Here is a 19367-nt window from a genome sequence, read left to right as displayed (position 1 = left end):
CAGGCTGGGAACCTCTGATCCAGAGGAAGCTGCTGCAGATTACAGTGGCTAGATTTCATTAGCAGTTGGAGAAGATTTTGTTTGGGGTCACCTAATATACTCAAACCTCAATAGGTGCAGCATGAAGAGCATTCTGATAGGCTGCGTCAATCAATGTCTGGTATGCAAAGGGCCGAAGTAAGCAGCAGAGAGTTGTAAAATTAGGCAGCTCCATCATGAGTACTAGCCTCCGTAGTATCCAAGACATCTTCAAGAAGCAGTACCCAAGAAGGGTGGCGTCCATCACTATGGGCTCTCATCACCCAGGACATGCCCCCTTCCCTTTCTTTATCAATCTTTTTATTAATTTTTAAAAAGTACATATATACAGGAGAATTATCTCAAATATCTATATCGATAACAATACATATAAAAGGTAAAATAAACATTATCAAGATCATACATAGTATTAATCTGATAGTATATAATACAAATAAGATAATCAATTCTCATCATCATTTCATAAAAAGAAAAAAAGATAAAGAAACTTTTATAATTTTATATATATAAAAAAACCCACTATTCTCTATAAACAAAAACAAAAAATAAGAAAAATAAAAAAAGCGGGGGACTGGGCAGCCCATACTGAGAGTAAAAGCAAGAAAAAAGATAAATTTTCTGATCAAATCCAAAGTTTCGAGAAAGTAACTGGAAGAGCAATAAATCAAACCGTATGAAAATATTGAATAAAAGTTCGCCAGGTTTCTTCAAATTTAAAGGATGTATCAAATGGCCGACTTCTTATTTTCTCTAAACTTAGACAAGACATAATGGAGGAAAGCCAATAAAAAACAGTAGGTGGATTAGAGTCCTTTCATTTAAGCAAAATGGCTCTCCTAACCAATAAAGCTGTAAAAGCTATCATCCGTTGAGTGGAAACAGGAACATATCCTGCTTCTAGTGGAATGATCCCAAAAATTGCTGTAAATAAATTCGGTTGTAGGTCCAATTTCAAGACTTTGGTAAAGTTTTAAAGACATCTTTCCAAAAATTATCTATCTTGATACAAGACCAAAACATATCCACCTCAATATTACATCTGTTGCAAATAGGATTAATATTGGGAAAAATATAGGCTAATTTATCCTTTGACATGTGTGCCCGATGTACTACTTTGAACTGTATCAAGGAGTGACAGGCACATATAGATGAGGTATTTACCAAATGAAAAATTTTATCCCATTGGTTATCTGAAAGTGATTCTCGAAATTCCAGTTCCCACACACCTTTAATTTTATCGTTAGATACCTTTTGCAAATTCAATAACCATTTATAAATTATAGCTATCAGTCCTTTTTGAAATGGTTTAACCTGAAAAAGAGTATCTATCTTATTGGGTGGATAAGCAGAGGGAAAATTTGGAAGTAAACTACGTAAAAAATTCCTAATTTGTAAATATCTGAAAAAGTGTGCATTAGATAAGTCATATTTGTCCACTGAGTGATAGACATTAAACAATTCCCCATAAACAAATCTTAAGAAGTTACTATTCCTTTGGTTTTCCAAATTAAAAAGGTCTGGTCGGAAATTGATGGTTTAAAAAATAATTAAGATGGATTTTACGAGAAAGAACAAAGTTATTAAACTCAAAAAATCTACAAAACTGAAACCAAATTCTTAATGTATGTTTCATAGTGGGATTGAGGTCTCGACTACCAATCTTAGAAAGCAAAAAAGGAAGAGGAGCTCCCAGTAAAGAGGCCAAGGAATACCCCTTCACCGAGTTTTTCTCCAAATCCACCCATAAAGGACAGTCATGTATGTCTCAATAATGAATCCAAAACAAAATATATCGAATATTAATTGTCCAGTAATACATTCTAAAATGTGGCGAAACCATACCACCATGCTTTTTTAATTTCTGCAATAGAGGTTTACTCAATCTAAGATTTTTATTATTCCAAATATAAGATAAAATTTTAGAGTCTATTCTATCAAAAAACAGTTTAGGAACAAAGGAATGGATTGCTTGAAATACATACAAGAACTTCGGTAGCACTATCATTTTAATAGCATTAATTCAACCAATTAATGATAATGTCATAGGAGACCATTTCGAAAGTATTTGTTGCGTGTATTCAATTAATGGAAGAAAGTTATATTTATACAGGTCCTTAAAATTTTTGGTAATTTTAATACCAAGATAAGTAAAGTTATTTTTAGCAATGCTAAAAGGAATTTGATCATATTGATCCAAATGGTTATTAATAGGAAATAACTCACTTTTGTGCAAATTTAATTTATATCCAGAAAAACAACTAAATTCAGAAAATATGGATAACATAGAAGGAATAGATTTCTTAGGATCTGAAATATAAGCTAACAAGTCATCTGCATACAATGAAACCTTATGCACTTTATCTCCTCTCTTAATACCCTGAACATTGTTGGAGTCCCAAAGAATAGCAAGAGGTTCGAAAGCCAGATTGAATAACAGCGGACAAAGAGGACAACCCTTCCGGGTACCTCTGTATAGCTTAAAATAAGGAAATTTTTGATTGTTAGTTATAACTGCCACCATAGGTGCTTGATCCAGGAAATAAAACTTAATCCAGGAAATAAAACCTGGACCAAAATTAAATCTTTCTAAAACCTCGAATAAATAAGACCACTCAACCCTATCAAAGGCTTTCTCTGCAACAAGGGAAACAACACATTCGGATTCTTTAGATGGAAAGGAATGAATAATGTGTTGTTTCCCTTTATCTCCGAATATTAAAATATGAATATCTATTCTTATTTGTAATCTCCGAATATTAAAATATGAATATCTATTCTTAATAAATCCAGTTTGATCCTTAGAAATAACCTTAGGCAAAATATTCTCGAGCCTGTTAGCCAAAATCTTGGAAAGAATTTTAGAATCCACATTTAGTAAGGAAATTGGTCTGTAAGATGCACATTCAGATAAATCTTTTTCTCTTTTGGGATTTAATGAAATTGATGCCTCATAAAAAGTTTTCGGAAGGGTCCCAGAGGATATAGAATCAGTGAAAATCTGGCATAAATGAGGTGTAAGTATTTCAGTAAAAGTCTTTAAGACTAAGGAGCTGGTGGTAGACCTGAGGAGAGCTAAGGTACCGGTGACCCCTGTTTCCATCCAGGGGGTCAGTGTGGACATGGTGGAGGATTACAAATACCTGGGGATACGAATTGACAATAAACTGGACTGGTCAAAGAACACTGAGGCTGTCTACAAGAAAGGTCAGAGCCGTTTCTATTTCCTGAGGAGACTGAGGTCCTTTAACATCTGCTGGACGATGCTGAGGATGTTCTACGAGTCTGTGGTGGCCAGTGCTATCATGTTTGCTGTTGCGTGCTGGGGCAGCAGGCTAAGGGTAGCAGACATCTACAGGATCAACAAACTCATTCGTAAGGCCAGTGATGTTGGGGGGATGGAACTGGACTCTCTGACAGTGGTGTCTGAAAAGAGGATGCTGTCCAAGTTGCATGCCATCTTGGACAATGTCTCCCATCCACTACATAATGTACTGGTTGGGCACAGAAGTACATTCAGCCATAGACTCATTCCACTGAGATGCAACACAGAGTGTCACAGGAAGTCATTCCAGCCTGTGGCCATCAAACTTTACAACTCCTCCCTTGGAGGGTCAGACACCCTGAGCCAATAGGCGGGTCCTGGACTTATTTCCTGGCATAATTTACACATTACTATTTGACTATTTATGATTTTATTACTATTTATTATTTGTGGTGCAACTGTAACAGGAACCAATTTCCACCGGGATCAATAAAGTATGACTATGACTATGACTAAAAATTCTACTGTAAATCCATCTAGTCCCGGAGCTTTACCTGATTGAAAAGAGGATATAGCTGTTGCTATTTCCTCTTGTTTAATAGGTGCATCTGATGTATTCATATCTTGAATAGAGATTTTGGGTATATTCAATCTTTGCAAGAATCGATTCATAAAAGTAGTATTGTTTGGAAAATGAGATTTATAAAGGTTGGAGTAAAAATCCAGAAATAACTTATTAATTTCCTGACAATCTGACGTTTCAGTTCTATCAGTTCTTCGTACTTTCAAAATCTGCCTTCTAGCCATAGTTGCTTTAAGTTGACCGGCCAACAATTTACCTGACTTATCCCCATGTATATAAAATTGACTTTTAGATTTCAAAAGTTGCTGCTCAATGGGAAAAGTCAAAAGCAGATCATGCTGTGTTTGAAGTTCCACTCTTTCCTTTTATAGATTTTCACTAGGTGTTACTGAATAAAGGTTATCTATTTCCTTAATCCTGTTAGTAATCACTAAAAGTTCCGCTTTAGTTTTCCTTCTTAAAGCTACTGAATATGAAATTATCTGTCCCCTAAGAAAAGATTTCATCGCATCCCAAATATCCAAATTTGACATACCCTCAGTTGTATTTAAATCAAAAAAAAGAGCAATTTGCTCTTTAATAAAACTTACAAATGTATGTAGCAGTGTAGCATTAAATTTCCACTGAGATGCATTCCACATATTATCAGGAAACTTCAGTATTAGTTTCGTGGGCACATGATCAGACAACGCAATATCATCATACACAGTCAGCAACAAAAGGCACCAATCACGTATCCAACAAAATGTAATCAATTCTTGAATATTTATTATGTACATGTGAAAAAAAAGAAAACTCCTTATCTTTAGGATGAAGAAATCTCCAAATATCGACCAAACCGTATTCTAGTAAAAAAGAATTAATACAGGTCGCAGCCACAGATTGGTTGATGACCTATCAATCGAAGGATTGAGACAACAGTTAAAGTCACCGCCCATGATCAATTTATAGGACATGCCCCCTTCTCATGTTACCATTAGGGAGGAGATACAGAAGTCTGAAGGCACACACTCAATGATTCAGGAACAGCTTCTTCCCCTCTGCCATCCAATGTCTGAGTGGACATTGAACCCATGGACACCACCTCACTACTTCCTCAGTTCTGTTTCTGCACTACTTATTAAGCTATTTAGATTAGATTCAGCCATATTGTCACTGTGCCGAGTACAGATACAAAGCCAATGAAATGCAGTTAGCATCTGACCTGAAATGCAAAGAATAGTGTCATTTTATATATATATATATATACTCACTGTAACTTAGCTTGTTTTCTCTATATTTTTTATGTATTACATTGTACTGCTGCTGTAAAGTTTAAAACTGATATTGGAGAAACACTCTGAGCAATCAGGAGCAGTGGAGGGTGAGAGTGATGATAATAAATTGAAAGTGAAACATTTCAAAAGTAATTTATTAATAAAATAAAACCTCTGATCTCAAAACACAGACATTAACCAGAAAAACACATTCGTATCATATTCGATAGTGAAAGCTGGTGATGGGATCACTGGGGTCTCTCTCCCCTCCCCCTATTTGTGACATTTACTGGGTGCATTGCAAATGAAGAGCCCAAAGCATTTTTGAGGATCCTTACCACCCATCCCACAATCTCTCTGACCCACGACCATCAGGAAGGAGGTACAGGGGCATCAGGATTGGGACTGTCAGACTGGGTAACAGCTTCTTCCCTCAGGCTGTAAGACTAATGAATACCCTGCCACCAGTGAGGTCTCGTCACTAGGACAGCAAGATCTTCACTGTTTAACTATGCTACTACACATTTCACATGCATTTTGAATTATAGTTTATTAACTTGTTTGTAGTAATATTTTGCTTTATGTACTGTGCATGGTATGTTTTGTGGGTGCACCGTGGTCCGGAGGAACACTGTTTTGTTTGGTTGTAGGTGTATCATCTGACTGTACACTAAACTTGAAAGTCAGAAAAGCTAAAGAAAAAACTGAACGTGCAGACAAAACAACAGAACTTCCCGACTCAGTAAAGCAGCCGGCTGAATCAAAGACCCCACCCACCCCAGACATTCTCTCTTGTCCTGTCTCCCATCAACAGGGATTGGGAAGTGTATAATTTGTGTGTGTGTGTGAGAGAGAGAGAGAGAGAGAGAGAGAGAGAGAGAGAGAGAGAGAGAGAGATCGATCCTATGTCTTACTGAATATGTATATTGTGGTGTATTCATCTCTTGTTCAGCAATAGGATCTTTCTAAAACTGGCAAAAATGTGGAAAGTGTTTAATAATTAATTGTAGGAAAGTTTAATTGATTTCACTGAGTATATTGGTTCCACAATGTAGTAACCTGCAGTAAAAATCTATAATCCTAGCAGAGTTTTCAGATGAAAATTGTATTTACTTTTTCCTTCCCAAAGTATTATCAAACACATCTAACATTATGGCCGGGCACACTACAAATCTGGAAGTTGATAGTAAAAACTGCCGAGAGGATCACCGGGGTCTCTCTGCCCCTCTAGCTGTGACGTGTTGTAGACAAAGGGCCTGAAGCATTATTGAGGATCCCTACCACCCATTCCACAGTCTCCCTGTCCCACTACTGTCTGGAAGGAGGTGCAGGAGCATCAGGACTGGGACTGCCAGACTGGGGAACGGCTTCTTGGCTCAGGCGGTAAGACTAATGAGTACCCTGTCACCACCGAGGTCTCATCACTAGGACAGCGAGCTGTTTAGTGTTTACCTGTACTCAGCATTACATGCCTTTTAAATTAAATTTTATTAACTTATTTATGATAATTTTTTGTTCCACAGTGTGTTATATATGCATTAGGGGTGCACTATGGTGAAGAGGGACGCTGTTTCGTTTGGTTATATATTTGTACAGTCCAATGGAAATAGACTTCAACTTGTTTATACAGGTTGAAGGTACAGACACAAACACGAGGAAATCTGCAAAAAATGGCAGCATCTATAGGAAGAGGTACAGTCAGGACGAAGGGTCTCGGCCCGGAACGTTGCCTGTACCTCTTCCTATAGATGCTGCCTGGCCTGCTGCATTCACCAGCATTTTTTTGCAAAGGTACAGGTGCAGATTGTGGAGTCGCTGCATCACACAGCAGCCGGGCCTTAGTGCTGTCTGTGTGGAGGCTGCACGTTCTTCCTGTGACCCCCTGGATTTCCACACGTCCCAAAGACGTGTAAATTGGTAATTTAAACAATCACTGTAACTTGCTCCTACTGTGTCACTGGAAGGAAGGGTCTCCAGAGTCGTGTCAGTTGTGTTGTTAGGAATGAGAAAATATGTGACGGGAAATTATAAACAGAAGGGATTCTGCAGATGCTGGAAATCCAGAGCAATGCACATGTCCCCACCCCCACCCCCATCCATGCTGCCCTCCTGTGTTTGCTAAGTGGAATGAGACGGTGGACTGCATACGTGTTTGTCTGCAGACTGTTGAGAAATGCTTGCTCTTACCAATAACACCCATGTACCATTAATATTTTTTATATATAGTATTTCTGTTTTTTGCATGATTTTTAATCTATTTACTGCATAAAGTATACTGAATAAGATTTATTTAATTTTTTGTTTTTTTCTTCTACATTATGTATTGCATTGAACTGCTGCTACTAAATTAACATATTTCACATTACATGAAAGTGATAGAAAACCGGATTCTGATTCTGAATTTACAGGACATGTAAATTATATAGATATTTGAGGGTCTGTATGCTTACTGATAACTTATACGTGTGTGTTCTGTGATTTGTACCCTAGCCCTGAAGTAACACTGTTTCACTTGGCTGTATTCACGCATGGTTGAATGGCAATGAAACTTGCCCATGAAACTTTCAATGAAACTTGAATTTCATGTAGATCAATGTATTTTGAAATCACACAGAAGAACTTAGAGCATCTTTTGAAAAGTCTCAAAGTCTAGCAATGTAGCTTTCGCCAACGTCACACAGAACACGTCATCAGGCAGTACAGCCAGGTTTTCCAGTGAAACGTAGTTAGGCTGAGATGGGTCATACTGGGCCCGACCCAGATGTTCAAGAAACAGATGTCTGTCTTTCACTCTCAGAAACTTCGCATTGAAAACCTAGGGCAGGAACAGGAGCCTTTTATTAGGTGCAGGAGTTCTCAAATAACAATTACACGAAGATCTGATATTTTGAATGCCCAATTTTCCCAATATAATTGACAATGCAACAGTATTAAATGGGAATACTCTCCAGTTGAACAGTTTCTAATATGCAAAGTAAATCAACTCAAATTAAACATATCAAATGAAATACTTATCGACAACTATACAAGTTGTGCTATGGTATTGATATTATTAGAGGAAAATCTATTTTTATCAAGATGTTTATTATATTTAATTAAAATAATGTAAACTAAATGTGTATCTTGACTTTATAGAGAAAATATAACATCCAGTCATGTGAAAGTGAACATTCAAAATTATTTAGGAGAATAGCCCTCATTATAGGAAAGGTGTGGAATTTTTGGAGAACGTGCAGAGAAGATTTACCAGGAGGCTGTCTGGATTAGACAGCATGTCTCATGAGGACAGTTTAAGTGAGTTGGGGCTTTTCTCTTTGGAGTGAAGGAGGACGAGAGGCAACTTGATAGAGTGGATAGGCAGAGACAACAACCAGTCACCGAGAAGGATTCATTAGAAAGGACAAATAAAAACAACACAAGTGAGAGTGGAGCAGCCATTCCTTTGAGTGCCAGTGTTTAGAGTGGCTTTGACACAATAGACAATAGACAATAGGTGCAGGAGTAGGCCATTCCACCCTTCGAGCCAGCACCGCCATTCACTGGGATCATGGCTGATCATTCACAATCAGTATCCAGTTCCTGCCTTATCCCCATAACCTTTGATTCCGCTATCTTTAAGAGCTCTATCCATCTCTTTCTTGAAAGCATCCACAGACTTGGCCTCCTCAGCCTTCTGAGGCAGAGCATTCCATATATCCACCACTCTCTGGGTGAAAAAGTTTTTCCCCAACTCCGTTCTAAATGGCCTACCTCTTATTCTTAAACTGTGGCCTCTGGTTCTGGACTCACCCATCAGCGGGAACATGTTTCCTGCCTCCAGCGGGTCCAATCCCTTAATAACCTTATATGTTTCAATAAGATCCCCTCTCATCCTTCTAAATTCCAGTGTATACAATCCCAGTCGCTCCAATCTTTCAACATATAACAGTCCCGCCATCACCGGAATTAACCTTGTGAACCTACGCTGCACTCCCTCAATAGCAAGAATGTCCTTTCTCAAATTTGGAGACCAAAACTGCACACAGTACTCCAGGTGTGGTCTCACCAGGGCCCTGTACAGCTGCAGAAAGACCTCTTTGCTCTTATACTCAATTCCCCTTGTTATGAAGGCCAGCATGCCATTAGCTTTCTTCACTGCCTGCTGTACTTGCATGCTTGCTTTCAGTGACTGATGTACAAGAACACCTAGATCTCGTTGTGCTTCCCCTTTTCCTAACTTGACTCCATTTAGGTAATAATCTGCCTTCCTGTTCTTACCACCAAAGGCAAAGTGGATAACCTCACATTTATCCACATTAAACTGCATCTTCCATGCATCCGCCCACTCACCCAGCCCGTCCAAGTCACCCTGCATTCTCATAACATCCTCCTCACATTTCACACTGCCACCCAGCTTTGTGTCATCTGCAAATTTGCTAATGTTACTTTTAATTCCCTCATCTAAATCATTAATGTATATTGTAAACAGCTGCGGTCCCAGCACTGAACCCTGCAGTAACCCACTGGTCACCACCTGCCATTCCGAAAGGGACCCGTTAATCGCTACTCTTTGTTTTCTGTCAGCCAGCCAATTTTCAATCCATGTCAGTACTCTGCCCCCAATACCATGTGCCCTAATTTTGCCCACTAATCTCCTATGTGGGACTTTATCAAAGGCTTTCTGAAAGTCCAGGTACACTACATCCACTGGCTCACCCTTGTCCATTTTCATAGTTACATCCTCAAAAAGTTCCAGAAGATTAGTCAAGCACGATTTCCCCTTCATAAATCCATGCTGACTCAGACCTATCCTGTTACTGCTATCCAAATGTGACGTAATTTCATCTTTTATAATTGACTCCAGCATCTTTCCCACCACCCATGTCAGGCTAACCAGTCTATAATTCCATTTTCTCTCTCCCTCCTTTCTTGAAAAGTGGGACAACATTAGCCACCCTCTAATCCACAGGAACTGATCCTGAATCTATAGAACATTGGAAAATGATTACCAATGCGTCCACGATTTCTAAAGCCACCTCCTTAAGTACCCTGGGTACCATCAGGTCCCGGGGACTTATCAGCCTTCAGACCCAACAGTCTATCCAACACCATTTCCTGCCTAATATAAATTTCCTTCAGTTCATCCATTACCCTAGGTCCTTTGGCCACTATTATATCTGGGAGATTGTTTGTGTCTTCCCTAGTGAAGACAGATCCAAACTACCTGTTCAACTCATCTGCTATTTCCTTGTTCCCCATAATAAATTCACCCGTTTCTGTCTTCAAGGGCCCAACTTTGGTCTGAACTATTTTTTTTCCTTTTCACATACCTGAAACAGCTTTTACTATCCTCCTTTATATTCTTGGCTAGTTTACCTTCGTACCTCATTTTTTCTCCGCGTATTGCCTTTTTAGTTACCTTCTGTTGCTCTTTAAAAGTTTCTCAATCCTCCGGCTTCCCACTCGTCTTTGCTATGTTATACTTCTTCTCTTTTATTTTTATACTGTCCATTACTTCCTTTGTCAGTCACAGCCTCCCCTTACTCCCCTTAGGTGTTCTGTACAAGGACTCTCAAGTTCCTTTGCATCTCAGATTTTTGGATTTTCTCCCCAGTTAGAAAATAAGCTGCACATTTATTTCTACTACCAAATTGCATGACCATGTATTTTCCAACATTGTATTTCATTTGCCACTTTCTCACCCATACTCCTAATCTGTCTAAGTCCTTCTGCATCCTACCTGTTTCCTCAACACTACCTGCCCCTCCACCAATCTTCGTATCATCTGCAAACTTGGCAACAAAGCCATTTATTCCATCATATAAATCATTGACATACAGCACAAAAGGAAGTGGTCCCAACACCAACCCCTGGGGAACACCACTAGTCACTGGCAACCAACCAGAAAAGGTTCCTTTTATTCCCACTCACTGCCTCCTACCAATCAGCCAATGCTCTAACCATGTTAGTAACTTTCCTGTAATACCATGGGCTCTTATTTTGGTAAGCAGCCTCATGTGTGGCACCTTGTCAAAGGCCTTCTGAAAGTCCAAATATACAACATCCACTGCATCCCCTTTATCTATCCTACACATAATCTCCTCAAAGAATTCCAACAGGTTCGTCAAACGAGATTTTTCCTCAAGGAAACCTTGCTGAATTTATCCCATCTTGTCCTGTCTCACCAAGTACTCCATAACTCCACGCTGGAGTTGATTATTAAAGATGAGGTCTCAGGATACTTGGAGATATAGAAACATAGAAAATAGGTGCATAGAAAATAGTCCATTCGGCCCTTTGAGCCTGCACCGCCATTCAGTATGATCATGGCTGATCATCCAACTCAGAACCCTGCACCAGCCTTCCCTCCATACCCCCTGATCCCTTTAGCCACAAGGGCCATATCTAACTCCCTCTTAAATATAGCCAATGAACTGGCCTCAACTGTTTCCTGTGGCAGAGAATTCCACAGATTCACCACTCTCTGTGTGAAGAAGTTTTTCCTGATCTCGGTCCTAAAAGGCTTCCCCTTTATCCTCAAACTGTGACCCCTCGTTCTGGACTTCCCCGACATCGGGAACAATCTTCCTGCATCTAGCCTCTCCAATCCCTTTAGGATTTTATACGTTTCAATAAGATCCCCCCTCAATCTTCTAAATTCCAACGAGTATAAGCCTAGTTGATCCAGTCTTTCATCATATGAAAGTCCTGCCATCCCAGGAATCAATCTGGTGAACCTTCTTTGTACTCCCTCTATGGCAAGGATGTCTTTCCTCAGATTAGGGGACCAAAACTGCACACAATACTCCAGGTGTGGTCTCACCAAGGCCTTGTATAACTGCAGTAGTACCTCCCTACTCCTGTACTCGAATCCTCTTGCTATGAATGTCAGCATACCATTCGCCTTTTTCACCGCCTGCTGTACCTGCATGCCCACTTTCAATGACTGGTGTATAATGACACCCAGGTCTCGTTGCACCTCCCCTTTTCCTAATCGGCCACCATTCAGATAATAATCTGTTTTCCTGTTTTTGCCACCAAAGTGGATAACCTCACATTTATCCACATTAAATTGCATCTGCCATGAATTTGCCCACTCACCTAACCTATCCAAGTCACTCTGCATCCTCTTAGCATCCTCCTCACAGCTAACACTGCCGCCCAGCTTCGTGTCATCCGCAAACTTGGAGATGCTGCATTTAATTCCCTCATCTAAGTCATTAATATATATTGTAAACAACTGGGGTCCCTGCACTGAGCCTTGCGGTACCCCACTAGTCACTGCCTGCCATTCTGAAAAGGTCCCGTTTATTCCCACTCTTTGCTTCCTGTCTGCCAACCAATTCTCTATCCACATCAATACCTTACCCCCTTGTCAAAAGCCTTTTAAAAATCCAAATATACCACATCCACTGGTTCTCCCCTATCCACTCTACTAGTTACATCCTCAAAAAATTCTATGAGATTCGTCAGACATGATTTTCCTTTCACAAGTCCATGCTGACTTTGTCCGATGATTTCACCGCTTTCCAAGTGTGCTGTTATCACATCTTTGACAACTGACTCTAGCATTTTCCCCACCACCGATGTTAGGCTAACCGGTCTATAATTCCCCGGTTTCTCTCTCCCTCCTTTTTTAAAAAGTGGGGTTACATTAGCCACCCTCCAATCCTCAGGAACTAGTCCAGAATCAAAAGAGTTTTGAAAAATTATCACTAATGCATCCACTATTTCTTGGGCTACTTCCTTAAGCACTCTGGGATGCAGACCATCTGGCCCTGGGGATTTATCTACCTTTAATCCCTTCAATTTTCCTAACACCATCTCCCTACTAACATGTATTTCCCTCAGTTCCTCCATCTCACTGGACCCTCTGTCCCCTACTATTTCCGGAAGATTATTTATGTCCTCCTTAGTGAAGGCAGAACCAAAGTAATTATTCAATTGGTCTGCCATGTCCTTGCTCCCCATAATCAATTCACCTATTCTGTCTGTAGGGGACCTACATTTGTTTGAACCAATCTTTTTCTTTTCACATATCTATAAAAGCTTTTACAGTCAGTTTTTACGTTCCCTGCCAGTTTTCTCTCATAAACTTTTTTCCCCTTCCTAATTAAGCCCTTTGTCCTCCTCTGCTGGACTCTGAATTTCTCCCAGTCCTCAGGTGAGCCACTTTTTCTGGCTAATTTGTATGCTTCTTCTTTGGAATTGATACTATCCCTAATTCTCTTGTCAGCCACGGGTGCACTCCTTCCTTGATTTATTCTTTTGCCAAACTGGGATGAACAATTGTTGTAGTTCATCCATGTGATCTTTAAATGCTTGCCATTGCATATCCATCGTCAACCCTTTAAGTGTCATTTACCAGTCTATCTTAGCTAATTCACGTCTCATACCTTCAAAGTTACCCTCCTTTAAGTTCAGAACCTTTGTTTCTGAATTAACTATGTCACTCTCCATCTTAATGAAGAATTCCACCATATTATGGTCTCTCTTACCCAAGAGGCCACTCACGACAAGATTGCTAATTAACCCTTCCTCATTGCTCAAAACCCAGTCCAGAATAGCCTGCTCTCTAGTTGGTTCCTCGACATGTTGGTTCAAAAAACCATCCCGCATACATTCCAAGAAATCCTCTTCCTCAGCACCTTTACCAATTTGGTTCACCCAATCTACATGTAGATTGAAGTCACCCATTATAACTGCTGTTTCTTTATTGCACACATTTCTAATTTCCTGTTTAATACCATCTCCGACCTCACTACTACTGTTAGGTGGCCTGTACACAACTCCTACCAGTGTTTTCTGCCCCTTAGTGTTACGCAGCTCTACCCATATCAATTCCACATCCTCCCGGCTAATGTCCTTCCTTTCTATTGCATTAATCTCCTCTCTAACCAGCAATGCTACCCCAACTCCTTTCCTTTCATGTCTATCCCTCCTGAATATTGAATATCCCTGAATGTTGAGCTCCTATCCTTGGTCACCCTGGAGCCATGTCTCTGTGATCCCAACTATATCATAATCATTAATAACAATCTGCACTTTTAATTCATCCACCTTGTTACGAATGCTCCTTGCATTGACACACAAAGCCTTCAGGCGTGCTTTTACAACTCTCTTAGCCCTTATACAATTATGTTGAAAAGTGGCCCTTTTTGATGCTTGCCCTGGATTTGCCGGCCTGCCACTTTTACTTTTCACCTTACTACTTTTTGCTTCTACCCTCATTTTACACCCCTCTGCCTCTCTGCACTGGTTCCCATCCCCCTGTTGTGAACTAACCTCCTCTCTCCTAGTCTCTTTAATTTGATTCCCACGTGATAAAATAGGCTCTAGTCAACCTGGATTCCTCAAAGGAAAATCTTGCCTGACAAATCTGTTGGAATTCTTTGTGGAAATAACGAGCAGGATAGACAAAGGAGAATCGGTAGATGTTGTGTACTTGGATTTTTAAGAGGCCTTTGACAAGGTGCCGCATATGAGGCGGCTAAGCATGTTAAGAGCTCCTGGTATTACAGGGAAGATTCTAGCTTGGATAAAGCAGTGGCTGATTGGCAGGAGGCAGTGAGTGGGAATAAAGGGGGCCTTTTCTGGTTGGCTGCCGGTGACTAGTGGTGTTCCACAGGGATCTGTGTTGGGACTGATTCTTTTTACGTTACATGTCAATGACTTGGATACGGAATTGATGACTTTGTGGCCGCGCTTGCAGATGACACAACGATGGGTGGAGAAGCAGGTAGTGTTGAGGAAGAAGGGAGTCTGCAGAAGGACTGAGACAGATTAGGAGAATGGGCAAAGAAGTGGCAGATGGAATATAGCGTTGGGACTGTACAGTCGTGTACTTGGTAGAAGGAATGAAAGCATTGACTATTGTCTAAACAGGGAGAAAATTCAAAATCAGAGATGCAAAGGGAGTTGTGCAGTACATGAATATTGAGAGGCCAAGCCACAGTGGATGTGGAGAGGATGTTTCCTGTAGTGGAGGAGTCTCAGACCAGAGGACACAGATAGAGTGGGTGTGGAGACGATGATTCCTGTAGTGGGGGAGTCTCAGACCAGAGGACACAGATAGAGTGGGTGTGGAGATGATGTTTCCTATAGTGGGGGAGTCTCGGACCAGAGGACACAGATAGAGTGGGTGTGGAGGCGATGTTTCCTATAGTGGGAGAGTCTCGGACCAGAGGGCACAGCCTCAGAATAGAGGGAAGCCAAGTCACCGAGTACATTTGAGGTGGAGATTGACAGGTTCTTGATTAGTCAGGGCATCATAGGTGACGGAGAGAAGCTAGGAGAATGGGGTTGAGAGGGGTAATAAATCAGCCATGATGGAATGGTGGAGCAGATGGGCTGAATGGCCTCATTCTTCTTCAGCAGTGTGTCTTATAGTCTAGGAGGGGCACCACAGGAGAAAAGAAAGGAGGGGGGCACTCTACCTGTCAGATTCCTCCAACACATGAGATTGTGAAGACTGAATACAGAATTGCAAGGAAATCACCGTTTGAGTGGGAGGAACTGTTTGGTGGAAAAAGGGAAAAGGCCAGTGTGAGCTTTCGTGAAGTAAACAACTTGACTCACCTGAGGAAATTTTGTGATCAGGTGGTGAGGAATGCCCATCGTGTTGTGCAAGTAATCAAAGAGTCTGGTCAGCTTGCTCTTGCTGGCAAGAAGGAGCTTTGGGACACGAGTGACCATGTGCTGGATTTCATTATCACGAAAGCCCAGTTCAATCCGACACACCTGGAAACAATAAAGGAGACTGAATGATGGAGCCGGATATACCAGATGCAAACTCCCTTCCGCAGTCATTATACAAACATCAAGTTCAAGTCAAAGGTATTAAGACACAGGAGCAGAATGCGCCATTTGGCCCATCGAGTTTGCACCGCCATTCCATCACAGCTGATTTATTATCCCTCTCAACCCCATTCTCCTGCCTTCTCCCCGTAACCTTTTGACGCCCTGACTAATCAAGAACTTATCAATCTTCACTCTAAATATACCCAATGATTTGGCCACCACCTCCACCAGCGGCAACGAATTCCACAGATTCACCACCCTCTGGCTAAAGAAATTCCTCCTCATCTCCGTTCTAAATGGATGTGCCTCTGTTCTGAGTTTGTGCTCTCTGGTCCTAGACTCCCCCACTATCGGAAACATCCTCTCCACATCCACTCTGTCCAGACCATTCAATATTCGATGGGTTTCAATGAGAGCCACCCTCATTCCCTCTCCCAAACTGCAGTGAGTACAGGCCCAGAGCCATCAAACACTCCTATGTTAACCCTTTCATTCCTGGGATCATTCTCAGGAATCTAGACCTAATTCTATTGTACACTGCATGATGGAATTAGCGGTATATAGATCTACTGGACAGAAATTATGAATGCTTATAAATGATTGTGAAATAGAAACAATGCTAAACACAGTAAAATATTTCCGCTCTGATCCACTCCTTCAAATCTGCAAATCTTTTGTGTCAATCTCTCTCTGTACACTGAGAAACAAAATGTTTGTTGGACAATTGACAATTTCATTCAGACCTGTGTGAGGAAGTGATAAGTATGATTTCAGCGATGGAGACCCGACCCCATCCCCACCCAGTGAGATGGGTGCCTGTCCTATCAGGTGATGTTAGTTCCAGTGGGCCGGACAGATGAGATCAACAGGGAGATCCAATGGCCAGGAAGGTGGTTCTGTAAAGCTTCGTGGAGAGCAAAGGGCATTACAAGGCGCAGGAGATGTCATGGTCATCCACTGTAACCAAGGAAGACCCCAGTTTGTGACGACTACTCACACCAGTGAACTCGAACCCGATTTCCGAGGTCGAGAGAGAGGAACTGCCCCAGTACAACTGCGTTTCCACTTTAAAAACTCTCCCACACAGGTCTCCTGTCATCGTTGGACATGATGGATAACCAACACACGCAGGCTTAAGGAAAAAGACATTGCAACAGCTCTGGAATGGAAAAGTGATTCCATGACCATGCAGTCTCTGAGGAGGACAAGGAATCAAAACCATAGCCAGGCCTTTCAAGACTGAACTTCAAGAACCTTTTCAAAAACCAGCAAACTTCAGAAGCCACATATAATTATCAGATGACGACAAGTCCACTCCAAATTGGTAATTTAACCAAATAAAGTGGATTCTGGTTAATTGGGTCATTGGTTTATCAGGGCTGTGATGTATGGATCTATTTCTTTCAGAGCAATGACCCATCCCCCCACCTTAGCACTATATATTGATCTGTCGTCTATGCATGCGCTGTTGCCTGGACATGCACATTCCCTCTGTCTCACTGCAGTGTGAATGCACCAGTTACAGTCATAACCCGTGTGCGTGCTTTTATTTAATTGATATATAGTTGTGCACAGACCCACCAAATTGGCGACAAATATGAACCTGAAAGTCAGAAGATGTCACGGATTGCACTGACAGTTACGAGACAAAACAGCAAGAGTTAAACAGCACGAAAAAGTCGTCACAGACACTAACAAATGTATGAGTACAGTGCATAGTAACAGTGAAAGACGTACTGAATTTAAAGTGAAAATAACGAGGCGGTGGCTTCAGTTGACGAATTTGATAGCACGAATGAAGGCTGGGAGTTGTATATCGAGAAGGTTGAACTGTATTGTAACGTGAACAACGTGGAGGAGCAAAAGAAAGCCCTCACACTTCTTAGTTCAATGGGTGCAAGAACGTACAGTCTTTACACAGCTTAGTAACCCCTGCAAAGCCAGTAAGCAAAATGCTTGATGAAATTGTTACAATTTTACAAAGTCACCTGAGTCCGAAACCGCTGGCAATAGCTGAGAGATTTAGATTTAAAAGAAACCAGTCAAAAGATGAAAGTATTTCTGAGTACATTGCAGAACTGCGCAAAATGGACTTTCTGATGTATTAAGGGACAGGCTTGTATGTAGCATGCATAGTCAAAGCACTCAAAATAGGCTACTGCCTGAAAGAGACTTAACCTTAGAACGGGCATTGACCATTGAAATATCGTTAGAGACTGCAGCAAAGGATGCAGCAGAACTACAAAAAAAAGAGGTTAGAATGTGAAATGCACAGAATTTTCCTGAACGGTACAAAAAGCCAAAGATGTTAGCAATGTGGCAAATCCTCACATGATGCAAAAGACTGTTGCTTCAATGAAAGTTTGCAGAAACTAACACAGACAAGGTCACGGAGAGAATGTGCAAGGCAGACAAAAAGCACAACCAAATGAAAAGTCTCAAACACAAAACTAAGCAAATGCATAAAGTTACTGAATGTAAAACAGAATCAGACCACATAGAGTCTGACCAAGGTGAACTGTCATGCCTAAAACTGCAGAGTATAACTAAAGCAGATCAAAAAATCATCTGGATTACAATAGATGTGTCTGGTGTAAAACTGAAAATGGAGCCGGATACAGGGTCAGCTTTGTCGATAATTCCAGAGGCTGACTACAAAAGTCTAAGGTACCACTAGAGACTACCTCAGTGATACTAATGACTTACACAGGCAAAAAAAAGAGTTGCCTAAAGGCAAAATGAAAATAAACATGACATATGGAGGCCAAAAACAACAATTAGAGCTTTACATATTGAAAGGCGGAGAGCCAGCACTTTTCGGACTTGAACTGTTGAGAAAAATCCAACCAGACTGGCACTCAATTAAAGCTCTCAATGTGACATCAACAGGCAACTGCAGCACAAATGGTAGCACTAACCAGAGACTGTCACAGCTGCTTAATGCTAATGAGAAGGTATTTGAGAAGGGAATAGATAAACAGATTGAAGACTTGGCCAAAAACTGTTTGGAATGCCAAAAAGTTCAAAATGCACTCCCACAGGCACCGTTACACCCCTGGGAATGGCTGTCGTCACCATGGCGGAAAGTACATATTGACTTTGCTGGGCCATTCATGGACTCCATGTTCCTGATTGCTGTGGATGATCATTCAAAGTGGCTGGTGGTTTTACCAATGAAGTCAACCATCTCAGCAAAGACCGTATCCGCTCTGACGACTACCTTTGCCTGAAATGGCTTACCAGAACAAATTATGAGTGACAACGCACCACATCAGAAGATTTCCGACTGTTCATGAAGAAAAATGGCATCAGACATTTCAAATCAGCTCCTTACCATCCAGCAACGAATGGGTTAGCTGAAAGGTTTATCCAAAAAGTCCATTAAAGTGATGGACAAGGAGGACATTTCTCTGAAGCACAAGCTGGACAAATTCCTATTCGTGTAGCA

At 40.9% G+C, this 19367-nt stretch overlaps 1 protein-coding gene across 1 annotated transcript in view; it reads right to left on the bottom strand.

Moving 5' to 3' along the window:
• Positions 1 to 5277: 5277 nt before the first annotated feature.
• Positions 5278 to 19367, bottom strand: part of mterf3 (mitochondrial transcription termination factor 3) — a 48057-nt gene continuing 33967 nt past the window's right edge. Inside the window, exons 7-8 of the mRNA XM_072251716.1 lie at positions 15698 to 15859; positions 5278 to 7955 (exon numbers count right to left, since the gene is read on the bottom strand). Of these exons, the coding sequence (XP_072107817.1) occupies positions 7761 to 7955; positions 15698 to 15859 (357 nt within the window). The 3' untranslated portion in view covers positions 5278 to 7760. The remainder of the gene's footprint in view (positions 7956 to 15697; positions 15860 to 19367) is intronic.

Source organism: Mobula birostris, chromosome 1 (assembly GCF_030028105.1).
Source record: "Mobula birostris isolate sMobBir1 chromosome 1, sMobBir1.hap1, whole genome shotgun sequence".
Taxonomy (NCBI): Eukaryota; Metazoa; Chordata; class Chondrichthyes; order Myliobatiformes; family Myliobatidae; genus Mobula; species Mobula birostris.
The sequence above is the reverse complement of the archived record's forward strand: the minus strand, read 5'-3'. Positions and strand labels throughout refer to the sequence as shown.